This window comes from Tinamus guttatus, unplaced genomic scaffold, assembly GCF_059628265.1.
Source record: "Tinamus guttatus ecotype Peru unplaced genomic scaffold, ASM5962826v1 Tinamus_guttatus_pri_ptg000389l, whole genome shotgun sequence".
Classification (NCBI taxonomy): domain Eukaryota; kingdom Metazoa; phylum Chordata; class Aves; order Tinamiformes; family Tinamidae; genus Tinamus; species Tinamus guttatus.
Window position 1 is genome coordinate 1639202 of NW_028288923.1, and position 21661 is coordinate 1660862.

A 21661-nucleotide genomic window follows, 5' to 3' on the forward strand; every position below is an offset into this window, starting at 1 on the left:
TGCAGGTGGGGAAAGGAAGACAAAATGCTCCTAAAATGTCCACCAAGGAAAACATCATTGAAATCAAATCTGACTGTGCTTTCTCTGAGAGAGAGAGTGGGAGTTTTGTAGCTGAGATGAAAGTTAAGGAGCCTGCTCAGGTGCTGGCAATGGTCTGGGAGCCACTGGAGATTTCAAGGAGGACCTCCCAGTCCTGCCCTTCTGGTGGGCTGTGAAGGTTTTGCTGCTGCAGCTTGATGGCTGCTGGTACAAGGCTGTAAAACCAGAACTTTATAAATTTACTACAAGTAAGGCTTCCTTCCTCATGGAGGAAAAGAGGGTATGTCTGGATGCAAGAATATTATTTTGTTTGGCTCTGTATTATTTGTCATATTGTTTGTGGTCAACTGGTGTAGAAAATATAGGTTAGCAATAAGGTCAACAGCTTCATTAGTCCCCAGGATAAGCTACAAATAAAATATATTCCTAAAGAGTGTATAATTATTTATTTGGGTCCTTCCTGCTCCTTATTGTTGCAGGCCTTGAAGAAATTCACAGAATCAATAAATTTTTGTTTTTAAACCCAAATAATAAACAATAAGATTATGTAATAAAAATATAGCACAATATGGCTTGTTTATGATGTAAAAGTAAGAAAGATAAGTAAATAAGATCTTTCAACACACTTTTCTAATCTTTTTACTCACTAAGTGACTTTTTTTTTTCTCACCTCACCAGGAATCTTTAATGACTGGAAAACTCAATGGATCATGTTTTTATAATCTAAGCTATTGTTATGTTGACTGTGCTGTTAACACATGGAGGAGCTGTAAGTAAATGTTCTGTACCGCATGATGAATTGGATTGCGACAGTCTGGAGGAAAGCAAAATAATAATTTCATTTCTGTGGTGATTTGTGAAGCTCGTGGTACAATGCCAGAAAGACTAACGGAAATGCTTATGGATACATGGACTCCATTAATAATATTATGGATTACTCTCCTTCCTTCCATTTATATGGCTCCGATGAATCAATCTCAAATACTACCAAGTGGATCCAGTGCAGAACTAAAGAGGCTAACTGAAGAACAGAGAGTTTTGAATCGTTCCAAGAGAGGCTGGGTTTGGAATCAAATGTTTGTATTAGAAGAATTTTCTGGACCTGAACCAATACTAGTTGGCCGGGTAAGGCAAGATTTGTTTTTTCTCTAAATATGCAGTATAGAGCATGTGAAGGTCTTCAGTCACTTGGATTATTCTAAAATGGTCACATTTGAGATGCTCTGTTATTCTGAAGTTCCCCTCTAATGTCTATGAACTTGGGCTTTAAACAGGTGACATTCTAGGGGCTTGATTTTGTGGTTAACTACAGTGGAAAATTATGGGAAAGGCTGGGACTTCGGGGAATGAGATAAACTGTCCAAACTTGCTATTTACTAAACTTATCCATATTCCATTTTTACAACAAAAGTATAGGAGCATGTGCACATCCACATTTTAATATCATTAGTTCTCACACTTTGTTAGCCTAAGATTCTTCACCAAAGCAGATTTTTGTAAAAATAAATAAATAAATAAATAAAACTTCCTGTTTATATTCATTCAAAAAGATTGCAATATTTGTAGGTCATTTTCCATCTCCAGCCCGAGTACACGTAATCATTTTATGCTCTGAGAACTTGCAAAAATAAATAAATGAGAATACATTAAAAGAAAGTGTGGCAAACTTCAAGTAGCTAGCCTGTATACTTTTAGAGAGATTTTGATATATATGTATATAAATAACATAATTGTCATAATATTTTATAGTCAACTTTCAAAGTTAGGAAGATGAAAAGACCACAGGGAAAATTATGGGATCAATAACACCCTGGGTGCCCCAATCTTGCAAGACACAGAGGGAGGAGATGACACCATCCACATTCTTGTTGTTGAAGGCTTCCTGCTTTACACCTACAGGCCACTGATGGATGGTTTCCCCTATCGGTACTCTCTTTCCATTCCATATGAAGAATGTAAAAGGAGAAGTTCAAGAAACTACACTGTACCAGGTCCACCTGGATTGTTTGATGGCCACGTCTGGCCTATGGATGTAAAGCACAGGAAGATAATTACCACGTGTGTTCTGCCTTGTCTTTTGCCTTACCCTTTTGATCCTTGCCAGGAAGTAGCCTATTTTATAGCTCTGAATTACTCTGAACCAGTGAATCCGACTTGTACTTTCTCTAAAAGGAGATTATAGGTCATCTGTATTCATCAGGAAACCTGTACAGTAGAGAAGTAACTGCTCTTAAATGCATGCTTGACTTGAAGTCAGTAGTGAGGAATGCAGTGCGTGTCCATCCTTAGATTTCAGTTCCCTTTGAGTAATCAAAGGGATTATTGTTATTGTTGTGTTTCTTAACTACTAAAATTGTTCAAAAAAAAAAAAAAACCAATGAGAATAGATATCATGGATGTTGTTTAATCTCAGGATGACTTTGGAAATTCTGAATAGTATATGACATAATGGCAAGAGTGGCAATGGCCACTCTGTAAAGAGAAATCTTTGGTGTATTACACAACTCAGGCTTCAGTATTCTTGTAGTCATTGTCTGTGTTAATCATCATCCTCACTTTTGTCTTATTTTCCTTTCCTAAGGTTGCTGTGGGCACTTTCAAACCCCACTGTAGTCACTGGGACTAGAGGTGCTCGGCACCTTTCAGAGCTGCTCTTAGCCCTTCCTGACTTTGAGCAGCAGCTCCCTCCTTCGTGGTTCCTGGCAATCCTTACTCTCAGAACTTCAAGGTGTGCACAATGTCTCAAGGAAAATGCTCTCCTCCTTTGCAAAGTTGAGCTATGACACTTCCGTTCTCTCTCATCCTCATTGGTTTCTTATCCATTGCAATTTAAAAATAACCTCCTTTTCAGAACTCACAGTAGATTTGCACTATCTCTTGCCTAGTTCCTCTTCGTCTCCTTTTTGACTCTTGGTTCTTGCACTCCTTTTACACATTTAAAGGACAGGCATAATCTCCAAACAAATACAATATTTGATAGCTCAGTGACTTCGAAGGGAACATTCTTGAGGCAAATCTATTTGTGTGGATTTTGCTTGTCATTTTGCCTGGTTTTGCACTATTGTAGGGTCTATTTGGTGCTTTTCTCATAGTGGTATATATGTTGTACAAACAGATAAATAGAAAGTTTAGGGAAATAAAGCAGAAGTTGATGCGTTTTCTCAAATATATCTTTAAAGACAATTTTATGTCTATAAAATGCAACACTGTTGTCTTTTTTGTTTATAATATTTTAATTGTCTTGACTCATGATATCATAATAAATTTCATATTAAACTGTACATGTAGAAATATAGCTATTTCTCTGGAAACCTGCAACGTGACGTTTTTCAGGTTAATGTGACATACTAAATGAGCCTGGTTATGCTCACAATACAGAAGGGCAGATTGAGAAATGGCCCTTTCTGTTTTTCCTCCCTTTTTCTTCATGCACAGTAAGAGCGAGGTTCCTCCCGCCTTGCTGCGCTTCGGGCGGAACCTCCGCTCCAACCTGCGCGGCGGCGAAGCAAAGGCCGCTGCCCTTTCACTGCAGCCAGCAGCCAATTTTGCCAGGAAATAAGGAATGGGGTTAAGAAACTTCAGGGAACTGGATTTGGGGTGTAGAACCAGGCTCTTTTTTCAATGGAACCTACAAAGTGCTGTTTCTGATGTGTTAAATGGGATAGGTCGTGGTCCGATGTATATTTCCAAGTGAAAACCTGGGATAGTTAATGTGCTAGGTGGTTCTTTATAAATGCAGTGCAGAGAGGGAACATAAGAGAGCATGAAGATGACAAAGTTTTTCAATTTTTCTTATTATTTGACCACTAAATGAATCGGTAATTAAGAATTAAGCCCAGACACAAAAGAAACCTCTAACAGTTCTTCAGACTGGTGCTGTGTCTGTGGCACTTCTCCTGGAGGACCCTCCCACATCTCCCAGAACATCCAATGCTTCCCTCCAGGTAGCTCTTCCTGGTCCCAAAGCCCCGTTTTGCAGTGACATTCCCTGTGTTGAGAGGTCCATGAAGGGGCTGAGCTGGAGGAGCACCCTGGGGTTGGCTGCACCTGAGGAGCCGGTGGCACCGGCTGCAGGTGTCACTGATGGAAGGGCTGGGAGCTGCTCTGAGAACCCGGCAAGGAGGAGGAAACAGCCCAGAGGGACTTACAGAGCCTGAGGAGGAGCGTGGCCAGATCTGCTTCTTGCAGTCCCAGGTAGTGGTGTGTGTTTGTTTGGTCTGTGACCATGGAGCTCCTCTGTCCTTCTGTCTTATGCGGTTTGCAAATTGTGACTCTTAACGTGCAAATTCTTGTAGGCGGCTTCTGGGTCAGCGAGTTTGGCAGCTCCTGGCCTAGAGACTGAGGAGGGTTTTTGCCTTGATGTGTGGGGTTTAGGATCAGGCCTCTGGAGGATAAATATTTTTCTCTAGAAGGAGCAGTAGAGAGCTATGATGTTTTCAGTCTGGTGCTTCAGGCTGTGCTACTGCAAAAACGGAACCTGCAAATGCAGAGAGCACTTATAAATAGCTTCAAGCTGTATGTTCTGTAAAATACATGCTTTATGCAGCCTTTGATTTCACTGCCAACATATATCTTATCTCTTAACAAGGAAATGGTGAAATCTCACTGGTTTAAATTTGCAAATAGTTCTGTGAAGTCTCAGGGATACATATATGCAAAGTAAACAAGGTTTTCATTTAAAATAAAAACTTTCTGCATGTTTTCCTCGTTCCTGTATTATAATGGCTGCCTGAAAATATTGTTCTACTTGGTGATAAAAACAGAATTGTGTGCAGTTCGAAGAATCTCATTACTTTAGGGATGAATTATGTCCTATTTCCCTAAGTGGAAGAAATCATCGTGAAATATAAGTGTAGTAAAGCCTTTCAGAGAATGTTATATCATCCTATGTTCACGCATTGTTAAAGTTTTCATACTTAAAACTATAGAACTCATGGTATACACTTTCCTTCTATTTTCCTTCTGTTTCATCTTTTTACTATCTATGATTTAAATATGTCCCATAAAATATTTATGTCTTGAAATGTTGCAAAGTCAACATTGCTTTCTGAACCCTACATTTTTTGTTGGTTTGCTACTGTCATTACCTAGTCGTTTCTCAAATTATTTTAATAGATTCCCAGAAGCTGAAATGCATCACTCTTCTACTCTAGTTTTAACAGAAGTTGCTGATTGCCCCTGCCTTATGCATGCGTCTGAAGGAGGAGAGATGACTGTGCTTCACACAGTGTCCCTGTTTGCATGCTCTAAATCCTGCTTTGTCAGCAGGAGCCTACACAGCTCTGAAAAAAGCTCTTCGTAACCAACTATTGCTGCAAAGCCCATAGAGTATACACCATTTTATATCGGCTTGATAAAAGTAGCGCTTTTAAATTAATATTCCCAAGTCTGCACACATCTCATTTGTTTCTTTTTAACTAGATACTTTTTTTTTTTTTTTTTCCTGGAATGCAACAAACTTAAATGAGTACAAACAGTTTGATTAAAGTGAGCCAACAGCGTTTACATATTTTTAATACAATGTAAAAATCATTTAACTGATAGGTATATTCTTGTTTATTAGCAGAATAAGGTATCTTCAGAATCTCAGATCACACTTCTGTGCGTTTCTGGGCACATAGCTGATAAGGTCATGATCAAGGCCTTCCTGATCCCCTGCCTCCAGTCTAGAGCCATGCTACAAACATAATTCATGTAGGGTTATGGTATAGAGCACCTGCGGATCAGCCTACCCAGCTGGCCTGATGATGCCCTGAGGAGCCGTTTCCTCAGAGCTGCTCGTGCTGCCTTCGTGTTTGTGCCTCCTGCACGAGAGCAGGAGGCCGTGGAGGCTGCGGGGGCGCGTGGAGCCTCCCGCGGGGACGCGTGGGGTGACGCAGCCTCGCGGCAGCGTCCTGCTGGAGCAGCAGCCAGCTCCGAGCCGGCCGCGCTTGCTTTGCTGAAGGGGGAGCGCTTTCTGGCTGTGATTAGCACCTTAAGTGTTAGATTGCATAAAGAGAAGTGGAGGATAACATTTTATGGTGTATATACAATGAATATTATTACACTGTGTCTGTTGAGACACTTACATTTCTTGTAGCTGCCATAGCATTATCATCATTTAGATTTCCTTGTGACATTTTTCTGAAGCCATACAGATCCCTAATTTTCTGAAAAAAAAAGCAGATAAAGTTGAGAATTTTTTTTCTTCGTGAAGAATTAGAAGCTTATATATTTCTTTTCTCAATATGTTCACTTCATTTATTCTCTCATTGACTCAAAATGTTTTTCAAGTATGCAAAATACTAAAGTAATAGTATGAAAAATTAGGTAGAGGCTTCCATGTGATCACTTACTGATGCATGAAGTCTGATTGGGCTTCCTGACTTTGCTTTTGCAAATGCTTTTAGCTTCTGCTAGTGGGGCCCCACCTGGTGCTGTCAGGTGCCTGAGTTGCACATGTGGGGCAGCTCGTGGCAGTTGCCAGGTCCCGTTTCTTTGTTCCCGTCCTTCCTGAACGTGGCCAATGTCTTATGCAGGGCCCTGAGAAGCTCCCAGCGAAACTTACGGGAGTAGTGACCTTCCGTGAGTGCCAGGGCAGGTTTTGGAGCAGAGAGGTGTGTGCTCTGTTACACTGATCCGATGTTCCTCAGCTGCTGAGCCTCGAGGTGGGAGGATCTAATGCAGAGCAGACAGCACGTGGAGCTGAACGGGGTGATACCCCTAGAGCTGGGTTATGTTTGAGAAGGGTCAGCCTTGGAGCTTGTGCACAAATTCTGCTGGTGTTTGTTTGTTTGTTTGTTTTAATGTGGTAATTACTTATTCACACACACACACACACACACACAATCCCAGTCTGTATGTGAAAATAACAGGAAATGGCTTGCACGATTTTTTTCTTGAAAGTTCTGTTTACAAAGCTTGTCCCTAGGAAAGGGAAGGAAGAGGGGGGATGCCTTTTGTGTGCTGCAGACCCAAGCACTTCACAACTGAGGGTTTTGTTTGCTTTTGATGAAGCCAGGGATGCTGATGCTCTGCACGTTAATATTTGGGTGTGAAACAGCTTCATTGCAGAAATAACTCACTGTAGTCCATATTTTAGTGTTTAAAGGTAAGTATTACTTAAAAGCCATGTGGGGCACATGTAACTGAAAATATAGACCCTTTTCCTAAAGATATTTATGCAAATATTTGTGTCTGAATAACCTCTTTATGGTCCCAGGGGAACACCTGTAGTAATCCTGAGGTAATGTCTGTAATTACCTGTAGAAATAGAGAACTTTTTTCCTGAGCACTTTATACTAGTATAAAGATTTCCCCTTCCATAACTTCTTTCAAAGCATTTATTTCACAGCAGCCATGCCAGCAGCTAAGAAAAAGTAAGCGTAGCTCTCCCTGGAGCCCATCACTGCCATTCCGAAATAAGTGGAGGAATCACGAGGAGCGTCGTACGAAGCCCCTTTTCTTGTCCCAGGGTCTGAGCTCGGTAACTCTGTGGCCCACCCAGGCCCTGGTGAGCGCAGGGAAGCGGCGAGGGAGCGTTTGGGCTTCGTGTGCTGCCCGGTGCTGCTGCATCCCCGCAGTGAGCGGGAAAGCAGGGAAATAGGAGCTGGGCTCGGGGGGCAGCCCAGAAGCAGGCAGAAACAGCAACATTTATTGCTTAGCAGAGCGCCCTGGTCATCTTCTGGCTTAAATCCAGAAAATATATATATATTTTTTCCTTTTCACTTGCTGAGAGCTGCTTATATAGAATAGGGCTTTTGTTACCAAATGAGGAGAAAGATATTTTAGTGCAGTGGTGGGCATCTGCAGATGAGGTGCCTTTAGGATAAGGGCAGACTCCTACAGCCAGGAGTGGGGAATTAAAGCAAATCATAGTGTTTTTTATCACCTTGTCTTTTAAAATTGTCAGGCTACCAACATCATTAAGAACTATGAATTCTTAGATCAAGAACATGTCAGAGTATTAAAATGAATGGGGATAAATATTTTTGGATTAATCTGGGATAATCTGCAACAGAAGTCATGCTGATTTGTATGCTAAAGCATGATACAAAATGCTGAGAACTCGGCATTTCTCAACTTAGAGCCTGATGAAAATCTAACATTTTTATAGAAACAAATATCTAAATATAATTACCAGCATATTTACTATTCTCTTTTCACTCTCTCTCTCTCTCTTTCTTTTTTTTTTTTTTTTTTGGAAAGCATCTGTTCCGTAGGCAACCTGCTCACCTGCTCTCTTATTATGCAGTGTGATGTGTTTCATGTAGACCATTGGCACTGTTTGCAGTTTCTCTTCCTGTCTTGTCATAGGGACAAGAAAGTACAATGTCCAGAGGTGAAATGCTTCTCTGTGCTCCTTCATACAAAATCATCTGAAACAAGACTTAATGCCAATCCAATATTGTTTTTACTATACTTCTGCTAATTAATTAGTCTTCATTGTTGCTCGAAAATTAGGTGAACTGAGAGCAGGTGTTGATCTAAATATACAAGGACTTAAACTTATTTTTTGTTCAGTTTTCATATAAATAAACAGACATTACCTAAATCATTTAAAGCATATACCAGGATTTCAGCTGGCAGGAGAAGGTGCGCAGAGAGAATTGAGCTTTAAGCCAGAGGGATTTTTTAGGGACTTTGTTCTTGTTTTGTGAATTCCTGCAAACGTTGTACATCCTCCCAGAGCACTCATGGGGGCATTTTCATAAAGTCAACTATAATGTGTATATAAGAAATAGTACATCCAGTGTGTGGGGGGGACAGGGAGGAAGGCTGTTTTTATAACATAAGCCCCAGCTAAATTTTTTGTTCCAGAGATGAGTTTTTGTGAGACAATGCCAGTCGAAGAGGTTACTGCCTAGGCAGGATATACAGGCTGTAACTGAGGAGGAAAACACAAATGCAGAAAGTGGAGGAAGGTAATTTAAAGTATCTGCAGTTGTGCCTCGAGTCCACAGCATAGCTGCGAGCAGAAGCTGAGCTTGGTCATTCTCCAACCAGTGAGCAGTGTTTTGTGCATAAATGTTTCTGTCTCAGTCAAGTGCACTGTGCACAAAGGCTGTAGTACATGGTTCTCTGTGGGACAAAGTCTGAGAAAAATAAAGCAAAATTTTGTTCTGCTGCTCAGGCTGGAAGTCCAGCCCTGAGCCAATGGGTTTACTACAGTGCTTGGAATGAGTTATTTAAATTTCTGTTTTATACTTATAAAGTGAAGAAAATGACTATGATTGAGTCAGTATTTACTCCAGCTGACATCTCATATGCAGAATCAGAGAATACTTGATTCTGAAAATTGTAGAAAGACTAGAAAACATAAGAGCTATTTCCCGTCTCTAAAACAGCCCAATGAGGTTTCATCTTGTCTCTGTTTCCAAGATAGTTTCTTTGCAAGAGGAGAGCATTGATATCACCCCAGTAAGGCAGGCTGGCAGGCTGCAAGGTTACCAATCCTGAGTCTTCTTACAGGCTGTTATATATTTAGGGGCTCTAGAGCCTCCGTAATGCAGAAGGATCTGAGCTGGTGTGGGTCAAAGTAACCAACCACAGGGATCTTGGTGCTTCTAGCATTAATAGCCATGATAGTCATCTGAATACACACAATTCAACCACTATCAGAAGAAATCTCTAAGGATCATTTGAGAATTCTCAAGGAGACTAATAATCCAATAATATTTAATTCTTTCTTCATTCTTTTCTCTGCCACTTAAAAGATAAGTTCCTTGTCTTTATTATGCCCTATAATATGTTATGGAGTTTGGATTTCTGCTTTGTGGAAGGGCTTTAGGGGACTAGAAGGGAGAGTTATCCAAATACTTTGTCTTGCTTCAGATGCAGTAGGTCAAATTCCATTCAGATCCTGCTGGGAAATTCACAAGGGACTGTGTCTCAATCCAGTTAATGCACAGACTTATATGCAGTTTATACAGTGCCTGTGAGGGCAGGGAGACACGACAGAAAGCCCAGATGACTGTATGGAGGTGAAAGCTGATGTGCAGGGGGGCTGTGTGCGCCCACCTGGGCTGTGTTATCTAAGGGAGTAGTAAGAGGATTCCTGCTAAAAAGAGGGAATGACAATAACTGGTTGTGCCGGTGTTTCATTAGTGAAACTGTTGTTCTTTCCTTAGTAAAGTGAGAAGGGTAAGAAAAGCGTAGCCCTTACAAACCTTTGTGTCTGTGTACATTGGTCCCTGTAATTTTGATGCCCTTTGGCATCCTTTTAGGAATGCTGTTTAACCTCTTCTGGGCTAACTATAATGTCCCAGCTGATGGGGCAGTATTGTGAGTTGAATTTGCAAAAGAAATGCACCAAAGATAATTTTGCATGGCGTGACAGGTTGTGCTTTGCAGCAGGAAAAGAGCTGCAGCTATGTAAAATTTTCTTTGTAATCATCCCTGTTGCTCATGCCTGCATTGTATTGTATGTGGGAGCTTAAATATTCATCAGTAGGGCTTCTCAGAAATAATTGAGTTATCACTTCATAGGAGAATCAAAAAGTGATAATGAGATATACTTTAATTTCTAGAAGTCAAGGGTTTTTTATTATTCTATACCTAGCATGGGTTCTTTTGGAAATGCAGCTCTGCTCACTAGGAATGTGTGAAATGAAATAATTTAAATGCAGGAATGTCTAAATCTTATTCTTTTCAGTTGATACTTAATAGGCAAAAATGTCTTATTAAGCTTGTTTTCAGAGGCATAAAGTTTTTTTGTCTGTCAAATAAAAGCTGATATATATTTTTTACATGAATTAATGATGGGCTTTATTAGTAGGAAAGATATTCTTGTATATAATGCATCATACCCACGATGTATCACAGAATTGTGCATGGCTTTGTCCTTGATACTATTCTGGCCTTTCATTATAAAGAGCAGGAAGAACAGTCAGTAGTCGCTTATGAATGTTTTTCTTTTTCCTTCATTGTAGCATTAGGTACATTGCACTCTCAGTAATTATCTCATTCATGATCCTCTATCACAAGTAATATTTTCTGCATCTCAGGAAGCATAATTGGAAAATATTTTCTTGAGACGTACAGAATTTCTATTCTCTTTTTAATATAACTTTACCCAAGAGTAACTACCCTAGGAAAAATGAGCAAGCATAATTTTACAAAAGTAATCAAATCTCTCAAATGTTGGCATATCTTTCTCTCTCTCCATGGGACCAAAAGTTAACCTTCAAATAGACCAAAGCATTAAGAGAGAATTTCAGAACACAATTGGAACTCAGATAAGCCTGTAGAAGGAAACTTGAACAGAAGTGCTACTTTGAGTTATTAATACTGTATTTCTCCTACAGCATGCTCTATTTTATTAATACAGAACTGCAGAATATATATATATAAAAGATTGAGTGTATGCATGACTATGCATGTGTGCATCTATTTATATGTACAGATAAAGATATGTCTAATTATTTAAACACTAGCAGGAACGTACTGAATTTTAAATTAATACTTTATTTTTCCATATTTTTTCACTTAAGGCTCAAAAACATTTTTATATGGAGTTGCACATTCTCACTTCTAATTCAATATCAAAGACTTCCATAAAAGCTTGTCTTGACATCAGTTGTAATATTAGACTTATGTTTATCATTAAGAATTGCATAACTTTAATACGCTTATTGTTCAAGACAAATTTGAGAATTATTTTTAATCCTGTTTTTACATAGCCAGATTATTTCATTACTGTCATCTGACAACTGAGGTCAGAATTTGGCTCTTCATGTAGTTAGGCCAAGATCGTCCTATTTTGCAATACCGTGAAAGCAACCACTGGGTTCTCACGATTGTGGTACTTGAGTTACAAGATTATTTGCTTGGTGAACTGTTTGTAACCATTCTTTTGATTTACTGTGAAAACATTGGTAAAAATAGGATATTCAGCAATATGGTTTTTAAATTTGGTCAAAGTATTGTTTTAAAAAAAAGTAGAGGGGAGGAGAAAAAACAAACAAACAAAACCCCAACAATCTGTACAAAGCCCTAAAAAGATCTAAATAAAAAAGTTACATTTTTAACCTGAGTTTAAATAGCAATGGAGATATGATAATTTAATAATTTTGATAATCTGGCTGATCAAACTCCAATTGCTTGTGTCTGCCTGGACTTTCATCCCAAACAGGCTGCGTCTCTGATTCCCAGGCAATATGGATCCCTTCCAGAACACGGGCTAACAGCTCAGGCCCATGTTCCACTTCTGGAAGAGACAGCCTTCATTCCAGAGGATTTGATATTCTAAGGGGAGAGGTCTGTTCTTTAAGTTCTGCTCTTGGCTCAAATATCTGTATATACACATATACCTATCACCAGATAAAATAAAGACCAGGCTAAAAGTGATATGAACTAGGTTAGAAGGGTACAAGCCACTCACTGTTCAGTTCTCTGATGTTGTGGGGAGAAGATTTTTGTGCCTCTGCCTGGTCTATGTAATAAAATGGGGGATGAGGAAATTTTCATCCTGTTAGGTGAAAGTTAGCTTCATGATTCTGTACATTAGGCCCTCTATGGGAGAGGGGTTGTATATTTTTAAATCTAGGTGAGGTGCAAGGCTGAGGTATGTGCAAGCAGAGGGCTGTGAGCTCTTGCAGCAACCTGGGAAAAAGCAGTTAATTGTTTCAGGGCTAGAGATACAGCCTAGATTTAAAACTGCTGCTTGCAATCCAAGTGGCTATGTGAACCTAGGAAAGCATCAGCTAGTGCCCATATTAATGCTAGATAATTGAGCTGAACCTGACCTGGCGGATAATTGACCCGAGAGCTGTTTAAGAAATAAAATTTTTTAATCCTCTCATGTCCCTTCTTCTTTATAGGTGTGATATGACCTCTAACATTCCTGACTCTCCTCTCCATGTTCTTTAAACTGTACTTCAGTCTATTTTCTGTCGAGTTCTTTTTAATATTGTTCAGTGTTTCATTTGCTCTTGTAAAGCTTTGAGCTTGCCTGAAAATCAGGCCCTCCAGCTGAAGGAGAGTGTATTTGTACAACTTGTCAAGTTTCAGGGCTTGATATTACATTCAGTTTTAGAAATAGAATTTAAAAAATAATGAAAACGCAGCCCTGGAGCGCAGGCACTCTGAATGCCGGAGCAGGGCAGCGGGAGGCGCGGGGCGCTCGCTCGCGGTGCGGGAGCCGGCGCCGGCCAGCTCGCTCCAGGGACGCTGCGCAATCCGCACACGCACCCGCATCCCGCCCGGACACCGGAGCGGGGCCGGGCAGCAGCGCCCAGGTGTATCCTGTTTCGCTGCTGCCAAAATGATACCTACCTGGTAACCTACCTTTCCTAGCATTTTATTATTCAGTGGGTCAGCTTCAAAAGATTCCTGAGTTTAGTAGCAGTATTCCTACTGTAAAAATATGGACCCTTTTTTTTTATTTGCTTGCTTATCTTTATTTTCCTCTAGCCTAATATGAAATCTGAAGTCTCAGAGATATTTAAAAATTCTTCTCTTTACTATTTATTTTTGATTTGTCCAAATACTGTCCCAAGTATGGTATATTTATACTAAAGTCGTGTTGAACAGTATTATCATTAGAACTGGCAAGGCAGTGCAAAGAAAGGGCGTGGAACAACAAAGAAAAGGGGGTTTAAATATCTGTGAGTAAAAAAAAATAAAAAATAAATTCAACAAAATTGTCCAACTAATTGTTATGGTCATTTAAAATACTAATCAACCTTACAAGTTTATGGGACTTGTACTGTTAGGAGTAAGAATTTTTGGAACTTTGTTCCTTTCTAAATTTGAGAGATTAGTATTAGCGATTAATAGAGGCTGTGTGTTATTTTATTTATTTTGCTTGAAAGGCTTTATTATTCTTGAAATGCTATCTGAGTTTGGTGAAGCATTTACATTACAGAACATATTATAAAGTACTTCTACTTAGCCATGCACATCTGTAGCAGGGAACTTGCTGCTTCTGTTTCTCTTAGAGTTCATCTTAATTCATTACATCGAACTCATGTAGCATAAAAATGTGATGCACTTGACTGAGAAACTGGGAATATATACTCGGAAGTACATGGTTGTCTGTACCCTTAGATGATGCAGTCACTCTCAGTATCTATATTGGCTTTTCAAGAGCAGTGAAGGGAACACTGCAATAGTCCCGAAGCGCTTGCGACTTGGCGAGCTCCCGCCTGCCGCTTGAGCTGGGATGTGAACGGACATCATGGGAGGCTGGCCCGTTTCTGATGGAAGCAGGTTTTAACAGCATGAACTTGTGAATCCACTCAGTGCAAAGGAGTTTATGCTCTAAGTCTAAAAGTGATGCTTCACTTACTAAATGAATACAAAAAATGATACAGATACTGGTAGAGAGCCTTGTTAGATCTTCCTGGATTTCAGAACTAAGGCAAAACCTATTGATTATCAGAGGCAATAGTGAAAACACAGGGCAAGATCCTTGACCGTCTTGAAAAATACTGAGATCGTTTAATGAAAGGTTTTTATGATTATATTGCCCCATCAAATTGTTGTGCCCTCTTCAGACTGTCTTTTCCACAACATAGGTCAGCTACACCCAGTTGCTACAGAACTGGAAGCAATGCCTTGTAATGAAGTAGAGTCTGAAGTACCTTTAAATTCACACTGGTTCAGTAGACATAAATTTGCCCAAATTTGCTGTTACGATACCTAGTCACGCATAATTCCAAGGCTTATTGCCAGGTTTTGATTTCCAGTCTGCCAGCTGTACTGTGCACTGCCCAACTCATTCAAACCATATGTCTTGAGCAAACAATCAGCAAAGTGTGTTTAAAGCTCTCAAAAGTACCACATTAGCAGCAAGTTAACCAGCTGCATGAGCTGCAGGATTAATTTGGATAAAAACTTACCCCTCCAAAACTGATGTTTTGACTATTTAATCTATGCATTTGCATTTGAGGCTTTAGTGACAATTTCATACTATCTGCGAAGTATTTTTGGAATTCCTTTTAGGCTTTTAAAGATTTTTCTAGACACAGAAAATTCCATTTCTGTCTCTCTGTAGCTTACAAGGAGCCAGTCATTTATAGAACTACCCTGAGCCTTTGGAAGGTGCCTTCTGTGTACTCCCCAAAGAGTCGTGGTCAGAGTAGACCTTGTGCTTGTGCCATGAAGAAAATGAAAAATGTGTCTCGTTTTTACTTCTGTGGATGGATTTGGCTGATGCTCAGCCTGGATGAATCACTATCCTCTGGCTATTTGCAAGATCGTGTCAAGAATTCGCTGGCAATGATTGTCATATAAACTTGATGTTGTATGAGCTGAATGAGTTCTGAATTCTGTGAAGCTCTGGCTTGTCCCTACATGTGCTGTACATTTTTCCTTACTAAAATGGATTCACATGCTTATGTTCATGCAGCTATAGATCATTATTATCTGCATATTTATAATAACAGGGAAGATGAAACTAAGGAGATAACATTGCTGTTTTGAGAGGTAGAAAACACACTTTTCTGAACTGTGATCATATTTTCAAATCCTGATTATTATTATTTTAGATTCAATTTTTGGAAGTTTTAAAAAGAAAAAGCAATGCAATATCTCCGAAGTAAAATGAAATATTTTGCCTTGAGCATTCATAGCTAAATAAAAGGTCATAGCAAGTATATTGTGAATAAAATATAGTCTCTTCCAACCTACATAGGTTTCTACTGTCCATCCTTTGAAATGCAACTATCAACGGAAACTAGTGTGACAACTAGTAGCATAGAATAGTAATTCATCCTACCGGAGTTAGCTGCAAGTTCTTTATATTTACAGTTATGCCAAGGTAAGGCATAATTAGGCAAAGAAACTCAGTCTAGTTCTGCAGTAGTCCAACTAATATTAGTATTATTGTTATTATCAAAAAAAACCCCTCAATATTAGAGTAGCAAAAAGCCTGGTAGGCTGTTATCTTATCTGTTGGGGAATGTGCAAGAAGTTCTAAAACATGAAAACAAGTGACAAACAACAGTTGTCACCTGGGAATGCTCAGAGCGTGTGCAGCAGATGCATCGCTGTTCATCCTTTGCTGTTGTAGGTCTGTATCGCGTCACAGGCCCGTAGCTGTTACAAATAGTGATGTGATTCAAGCCCATTGACTCAGATCCCAGTTTTCTTTGACTTTCCATTCCAGATGAGCCTAGATGGAATGTGTCTTGGATTAGTACAAGATATTTCACTGCTCTAAATAACTAAAAAATACCAACGTGCCTTCTCACCCTTGCAGAAATTTTGGGTAATTGCTGTCGTTTGAATGTTGGTCATCGGGATTAATGACTCATTTAGTTTAAGACAAGAGCAGAAACTTGGAGCTTTAGCATTTCTACTTGCTGTGGAAGTGGTTGAAAATTCAAAGATATTTTGCAGTATCTTGACTGTGGGTGTGGAGTCCTAGGACTTAGGTCTGTGGAGACCTGCTGACTTATATGAATATGAGTTCATAAAGGTCGCCTGGAAGTTGGGATAGGGATCCCTGAGGAAGCGTTCCTACAGTGCTAAGCTGATACTATGCTGGATGAGAGCCAACAGGTCCTTGACTTGCTTTAACTGAATTTGGAAGGCTTTTCAGAGAATACATCTGTATTTCTAATTTGCACCTTGAAGGATGAAATTGACTGGAGAGATGGTGAGAATGAATAAATTGATTCACAGTAGGTTGACAACTCCCTGTGTCTCGCTTTCTGTGAAACATCTGTGGGTGATGCCACCACAAAATTTGACTGCTGGCTTGCAAGCTGGCCTGCTAGCAATTTACGATTAAAAACCTGTTACTCTGATATGTGCCGCTGAATTCATGGCACTGTTTTCCAGTTTGCTTTGATTTTTGTATAGGTGGTAGCAAAGCTTGAGTAGAGCAAGTGAGGACCTTATCCTTTATCAGCTGTCATCTCTGCTCAGCTGCCTCTTACTAATATGCAAGTGGAATAATGTAGAAGAAACTCATGCCCAGGACTTGAAAGCAATAATTCATTCAGAAAATATTAAATATATATATTTTTAAAGTAATTTTCTTTATCTCTTTTTTTTTTTTGTTACAGCTGCAAGGGGAAAATAATGGAGACTAAGCCACAGTTTTTATTTGATTAAATATAAGGCAGTATAGAATTTAAGTTCATGAAGAAAAAGATTGATGAATATTGAGCATTGATGAATATGCTATCATTTTATCGGCTGTTTTTAAAAATTGGAAAATTCAGTAACATCTTCAGTTTCTGAAATGCAATGAATACACACTGAATATAACTGATGCATAAAATAGAATGGTAGACGTGAATCAAATGCTCCTGCACATCATATATTAACGAAAGATTTTCCGAATTTGTTTCTATTATAGATAAAGCATAGTCACCTTCATGCCTCTTTCTTCTATGATGAAGATATGTAATATATTCTCTCAGAAAGCATCCTTATGTTGAGCACACTTAATAAGTAGGACTGTACTGTTTGGCTTGCTTTCATCCTGAGAATTGTCCAATTTCATGCAAAGATGAAATGAGACAAGAGACTCTGATATCCTGGCAGTCTGTGCTTGGTGCTTAAGAACGAAATAATTAAATATATGAAATTCTTAACTATCATCTCTTCACAAAGAAAACATAAAATTATGTAATTATGCACTACTGGGATTTAATTTTTTTCAGCCCTTGTAGAATCTGCCTCTTTTTTTGATTCATTTGTTTGTTTGCTTTGGGCCTTTTTTTAGCCGAAATGGACATTGTTGTAGCTTTATTATAAGGAACAATTTGCAGTATCACAGCTGGCCATCAGTGAGTCATTGTAGACTTAATTCCATAGATGGCTTGAGTCTGATTCATTCTTAGATAAATGGTGCCAGGACACATACTAGCCTATTGAAACAGTGACATGTTTTGTGTATATTTGTATTTGTGTGAGGTTCATTTTGCTGTAGGTTTATTTTTTTCAGGATAGAGGGAAGGACTATTAACCACAAGCTCTAGAGCCTCAGATTTTATAATTAGAAATCAATTGGGCAAAACCTAGTTTTGCATATGTGATCTCTTCCCATAACTGGCTCTCAGTATGGCCTTTCTGCTGAAATGAATTGCTACATTAACAGCTAATCTTTTTGCAAAATCTGTTTGAAACACTAAATTACCTATGTGCTTCTGGTGGCCACATCATAGAAAAAGTTTAACCAACAAGAAATTGTGATTTTTTTTTTTTGTAATTTCCATTTTAATCCAAGTGTTTATTAGTTTTATTTAGAAGCTGTTAGAAAACCTGTTGCCACTGCAGAGTAGCATTGACTTTGGTAAGGGCACAGCAGGACCAATTATATTTGGAGTTTTTATTCTTCATTTGTATCTACAAGGAAGGTGAAATGAAGCTGAACCATGTTATGATGGCCAGATTGTTATAGGACGTTAGTCAATTGATTTGGCCACTGTGGGCCAGTCCGATGGTGCAGAGTCATTTCTGTCCTGACTTTCCCAGTATTTGAGACCCCTCAGGTGGCACAGGGGCAGTGCTTCCCATTCTACTTGTTTCCTGGTACTGTGCCCATGTCCTGAACATGTATCTTAAAAGAAGCCCTTTAACCAGTGTGTCTCATCCCAGTGATGTTTCATTCCAGTGCATGGACCAGGCAAACAACGAACTATGTTTTCCTGGAAAATAAAGCATTTGTAGCACTTTACATCTGGTATTGCTGCTAAGCTGCCCCGATAGGGAGGATTTAGCACAGGGTAATGCCACTGTTGCTCTTATTCCTGCAAGACAGCCAAACTGCCTCAGTCAAATAAGTGTCACAGTGAGGAAATGTATCAAATATGTTGCTCTTCTGTTTGGGTTAATTTTATATTACGAGTGGAATGCTTTTTCCAGGTTAGAGGTAAAATATCTAATGAATGGCTAGGTAAAATTATTCAGGAATTTTAAGTCAATAGTTTAATTCTGGCTGTAACAACATATATTCCAGATACAACATGTATTCCTGGAGAGGGAATAAAGGAATATTTGTTCCATTTTATGTGTCATTTTAGCTGATACCTAATTACCTATGCCAGTCAAATAATATTTTCTTAACTCATGCAAGCCTAGCTGAGATTTGTAGTGTCACAAGGCTGAACTGAACTGGATCTAAGTCACTGCAGATGTGGATGATTTTGTCTTTATCAGCTTATCTGAGCTTCAGCTTCTGTCGGTTCAAAGGACAGATGTTGCTTGGTTGAAGAGTCACACTGTGGTTGCCCTCCTTCACCTCTCACAAATAAAGCTAGCTTAGTTCAGACTCATCTGCTGCAGATCTTCTGGAAGTTTAGATATGCATCAAATAAAATTTCTACACCATTTTTATAATGTAAGAAATGCCAGAAAGAAAAATGAAACACATCAAAGCTCTTGAAGTGTAATTTTTTTTTGAAAACATACTTTTTTCTTTCCATGTAAATAAACTTACTTTGAATTCTGCCCATTTCCCCTTATGTAAAGAAATTGCTAAGTTTTGCTTAGTATTTTGGTATCAAAGAACAACTTTGTCGATAAAGGTATTCGTGAAGATTCTGAGAATGTTGCAATAATTCTAGCATGGGATTTGTATTTAGTATAGGAATAGAGAAAAATTTTGTACTGCATAACATGTTGAGGTATCTTAGGACTTTTTCTGCCTTTGAAGCAATGCTGGAACCTACTAATATAGCACATTTTTAATCTGCGTTTTTTACTTTGGGTTGATTTTCTCTCATTTTTTGGTATTTTGTAATTCTGCGAGGCTTCACGGTGAGTGCAGAGCAGAGCTGGTGTCCTGTTTTGACTGCCCTTTTGGAAGGGCATGTTCCCATGGCATGTTGGAATAGAGTGTTTCACAGATGTTTTTATTCGGGTTGTTTCAGAACCCGAATTTGCAGAAAATATTTTAATATTTATTTACATCTAACATTGAGCTTATTTTTAAAAGAAGGTTACTGAAGTTATTTCAAATTGAAACAAAAAATGAACTTGGAATTTCACAAGAAATTGTGCTCAAAGAAACTATTCGATCTCGAATATTTCCTTTGGATTCTTGAACACTAATTTGATATCTAAATATTGTTTTCTCCATTTTGTGAAGCTACCAAGAGCACCAAACAATTCAGAATAATGCACTTGTCATCAATCTTTTACTTTTCACTTTTTTTTCGGTGAACAGAATAACCATCAGAAATCATGTTAGATTAAAACAATTCATGAAATGTCTTTAGCATCTTATTTCGCTGTTCTCCTTTTGTCATTTGCTTTTTCTTAAAAGTCCTTTTTCATTATTGATTTTTCCCCCTGCCAAGGCATGAGGTAGCTGCAATGCTATAATATATACTATACACAATACTCTGGGGCTATAATACTGTCATAAATATGTGCAACTTTATTAATATGACAATGAGTGACTTGCTTTGTTACCTGCAGCTTCAGACTGGAACTTTCCAAAAGTCCAAGCAGGCCCAGGCTGGTGCTTTTGCTGGTGTAGCATCATCAGAGCACTAAGAGGATGGACTGTGCACAGGAATGATTGGGTTTGAGCATCAAAACTTCTATTCCAAAATCCTTTGGCCAAATTAGGGACTCTGTGGAATAACCATTGAGAAAGGAGTAGGAAGAGACTATGTTGAAAACCTAAGAGGAGATCGGATATAATCATATCCCTTCCTTCCCCAAAATCCAGTCCATCAGCTTTCAGACACTCCTATGGGTTGATGTTTTGCCTTGGGTCACATCTGTCAGGCTCCTTTTTGATATTTACTATTTATGATAGACTACCTCCCTAACAGCAATATCCTAAAAAAGTTGAGAGCAAGTTTTGAGGGTTCTTTTTCCTGCTAAAGCAAGCAGTTGGATCCCCTATGGTATATGTGGATTCTGACCGCTGGTCAGAACAGAGAAAACAGGCCGAGTCCAAGGGAACGTACGTAGGGCCTTCCAGCTCCATCAGACCTCACCAGTGGTGACCCTGTCTCAGAGATCATCCGTCCAGAATGGCCCCTGTCATTTTTTTTCTGCTGGAGTGGATGTTTGCACATCAGCCAGCTGAGTACTTGATAGGAATTTACATCACTACTAGACACAGCAGCAGGATATTCCTTTATGCACAGCACCCCAAATAATGCAAAGAAAAGGCAAAGCACGCTAGGAAAAAAAGGGGAGGAAAGAACATGGAGAGGGAGGTTCGATTGAACATTTGCGATTTTGACACCGGCGGATGACCCTGTCACTTCGGTGTGTCGGAGTGCTGTCAGTTGTGCCAGTGGCAGGAATTAATTGGGACTGTCTGTTTCGGGGAGGCATCTGCAATGCCTTGTGCTCCGTCCTCCCATGGACCACAGCAGCATGGGCATGTGGAGGCTCTTCATTGAGGGGAAAGGACTGTCTTTGCACGTGAGACTTGGTATTTTGTGTAGATTATAACCTGATGGGGAATTCTGTCACTGAGAATGAGAGGCACCTTGGGTAGGAGAATGTAGTATGTGGATATTTATCATCTAGCATAGGTCAATAGCTTTCATTACAAACTACTAAAAAGTTCAAATAATCTCAAAGGTCCTTCTAAATCTTTTGCGAGTTGAGCAGTACTCTCGGTGAGTATTACAAAAAGGGATGTTACTCCAGTCTTAACTTGCCCTGGGGTGATTTCTCATTCAAAATGGCCTGGCAGCTACTGAGGTATAGATGTTTG

The 21661-nt window shown here is 39.2% G+C and overlaps 1 protein-coding gene and 1 long non-coding RNA gene across 2 annotated transcripts in view; both read left to right on the forward strand.

The window, feature by feature from the left end:
- Positions 1-21661, forward strand: part of LOC148593462 (uncharacterized) — a 624849-nt gene that overhangs the window by 178365 nt on the left and 424823 nt on the right. The window lies entirely within an intron of this gene.
- Positions 1-21661, forward strand: part of CDH8 (cadherin 8) — a 129961-nt gene that overhangs the window by 13723 nt on the left and 94577 nt on the right. Inside the window, exon 2 of the mRNA XM_010227416.2 lies at positions 718-1164. Within this exon, the coding sequence (XP_010225718.1) occupies positions 913-1164 (252 nt within the window). The 5' untranslated portion in view covers positions 718-912. The remainder of the gene's footprint in view (positions 1-717; positions 1165-21661) is intronic.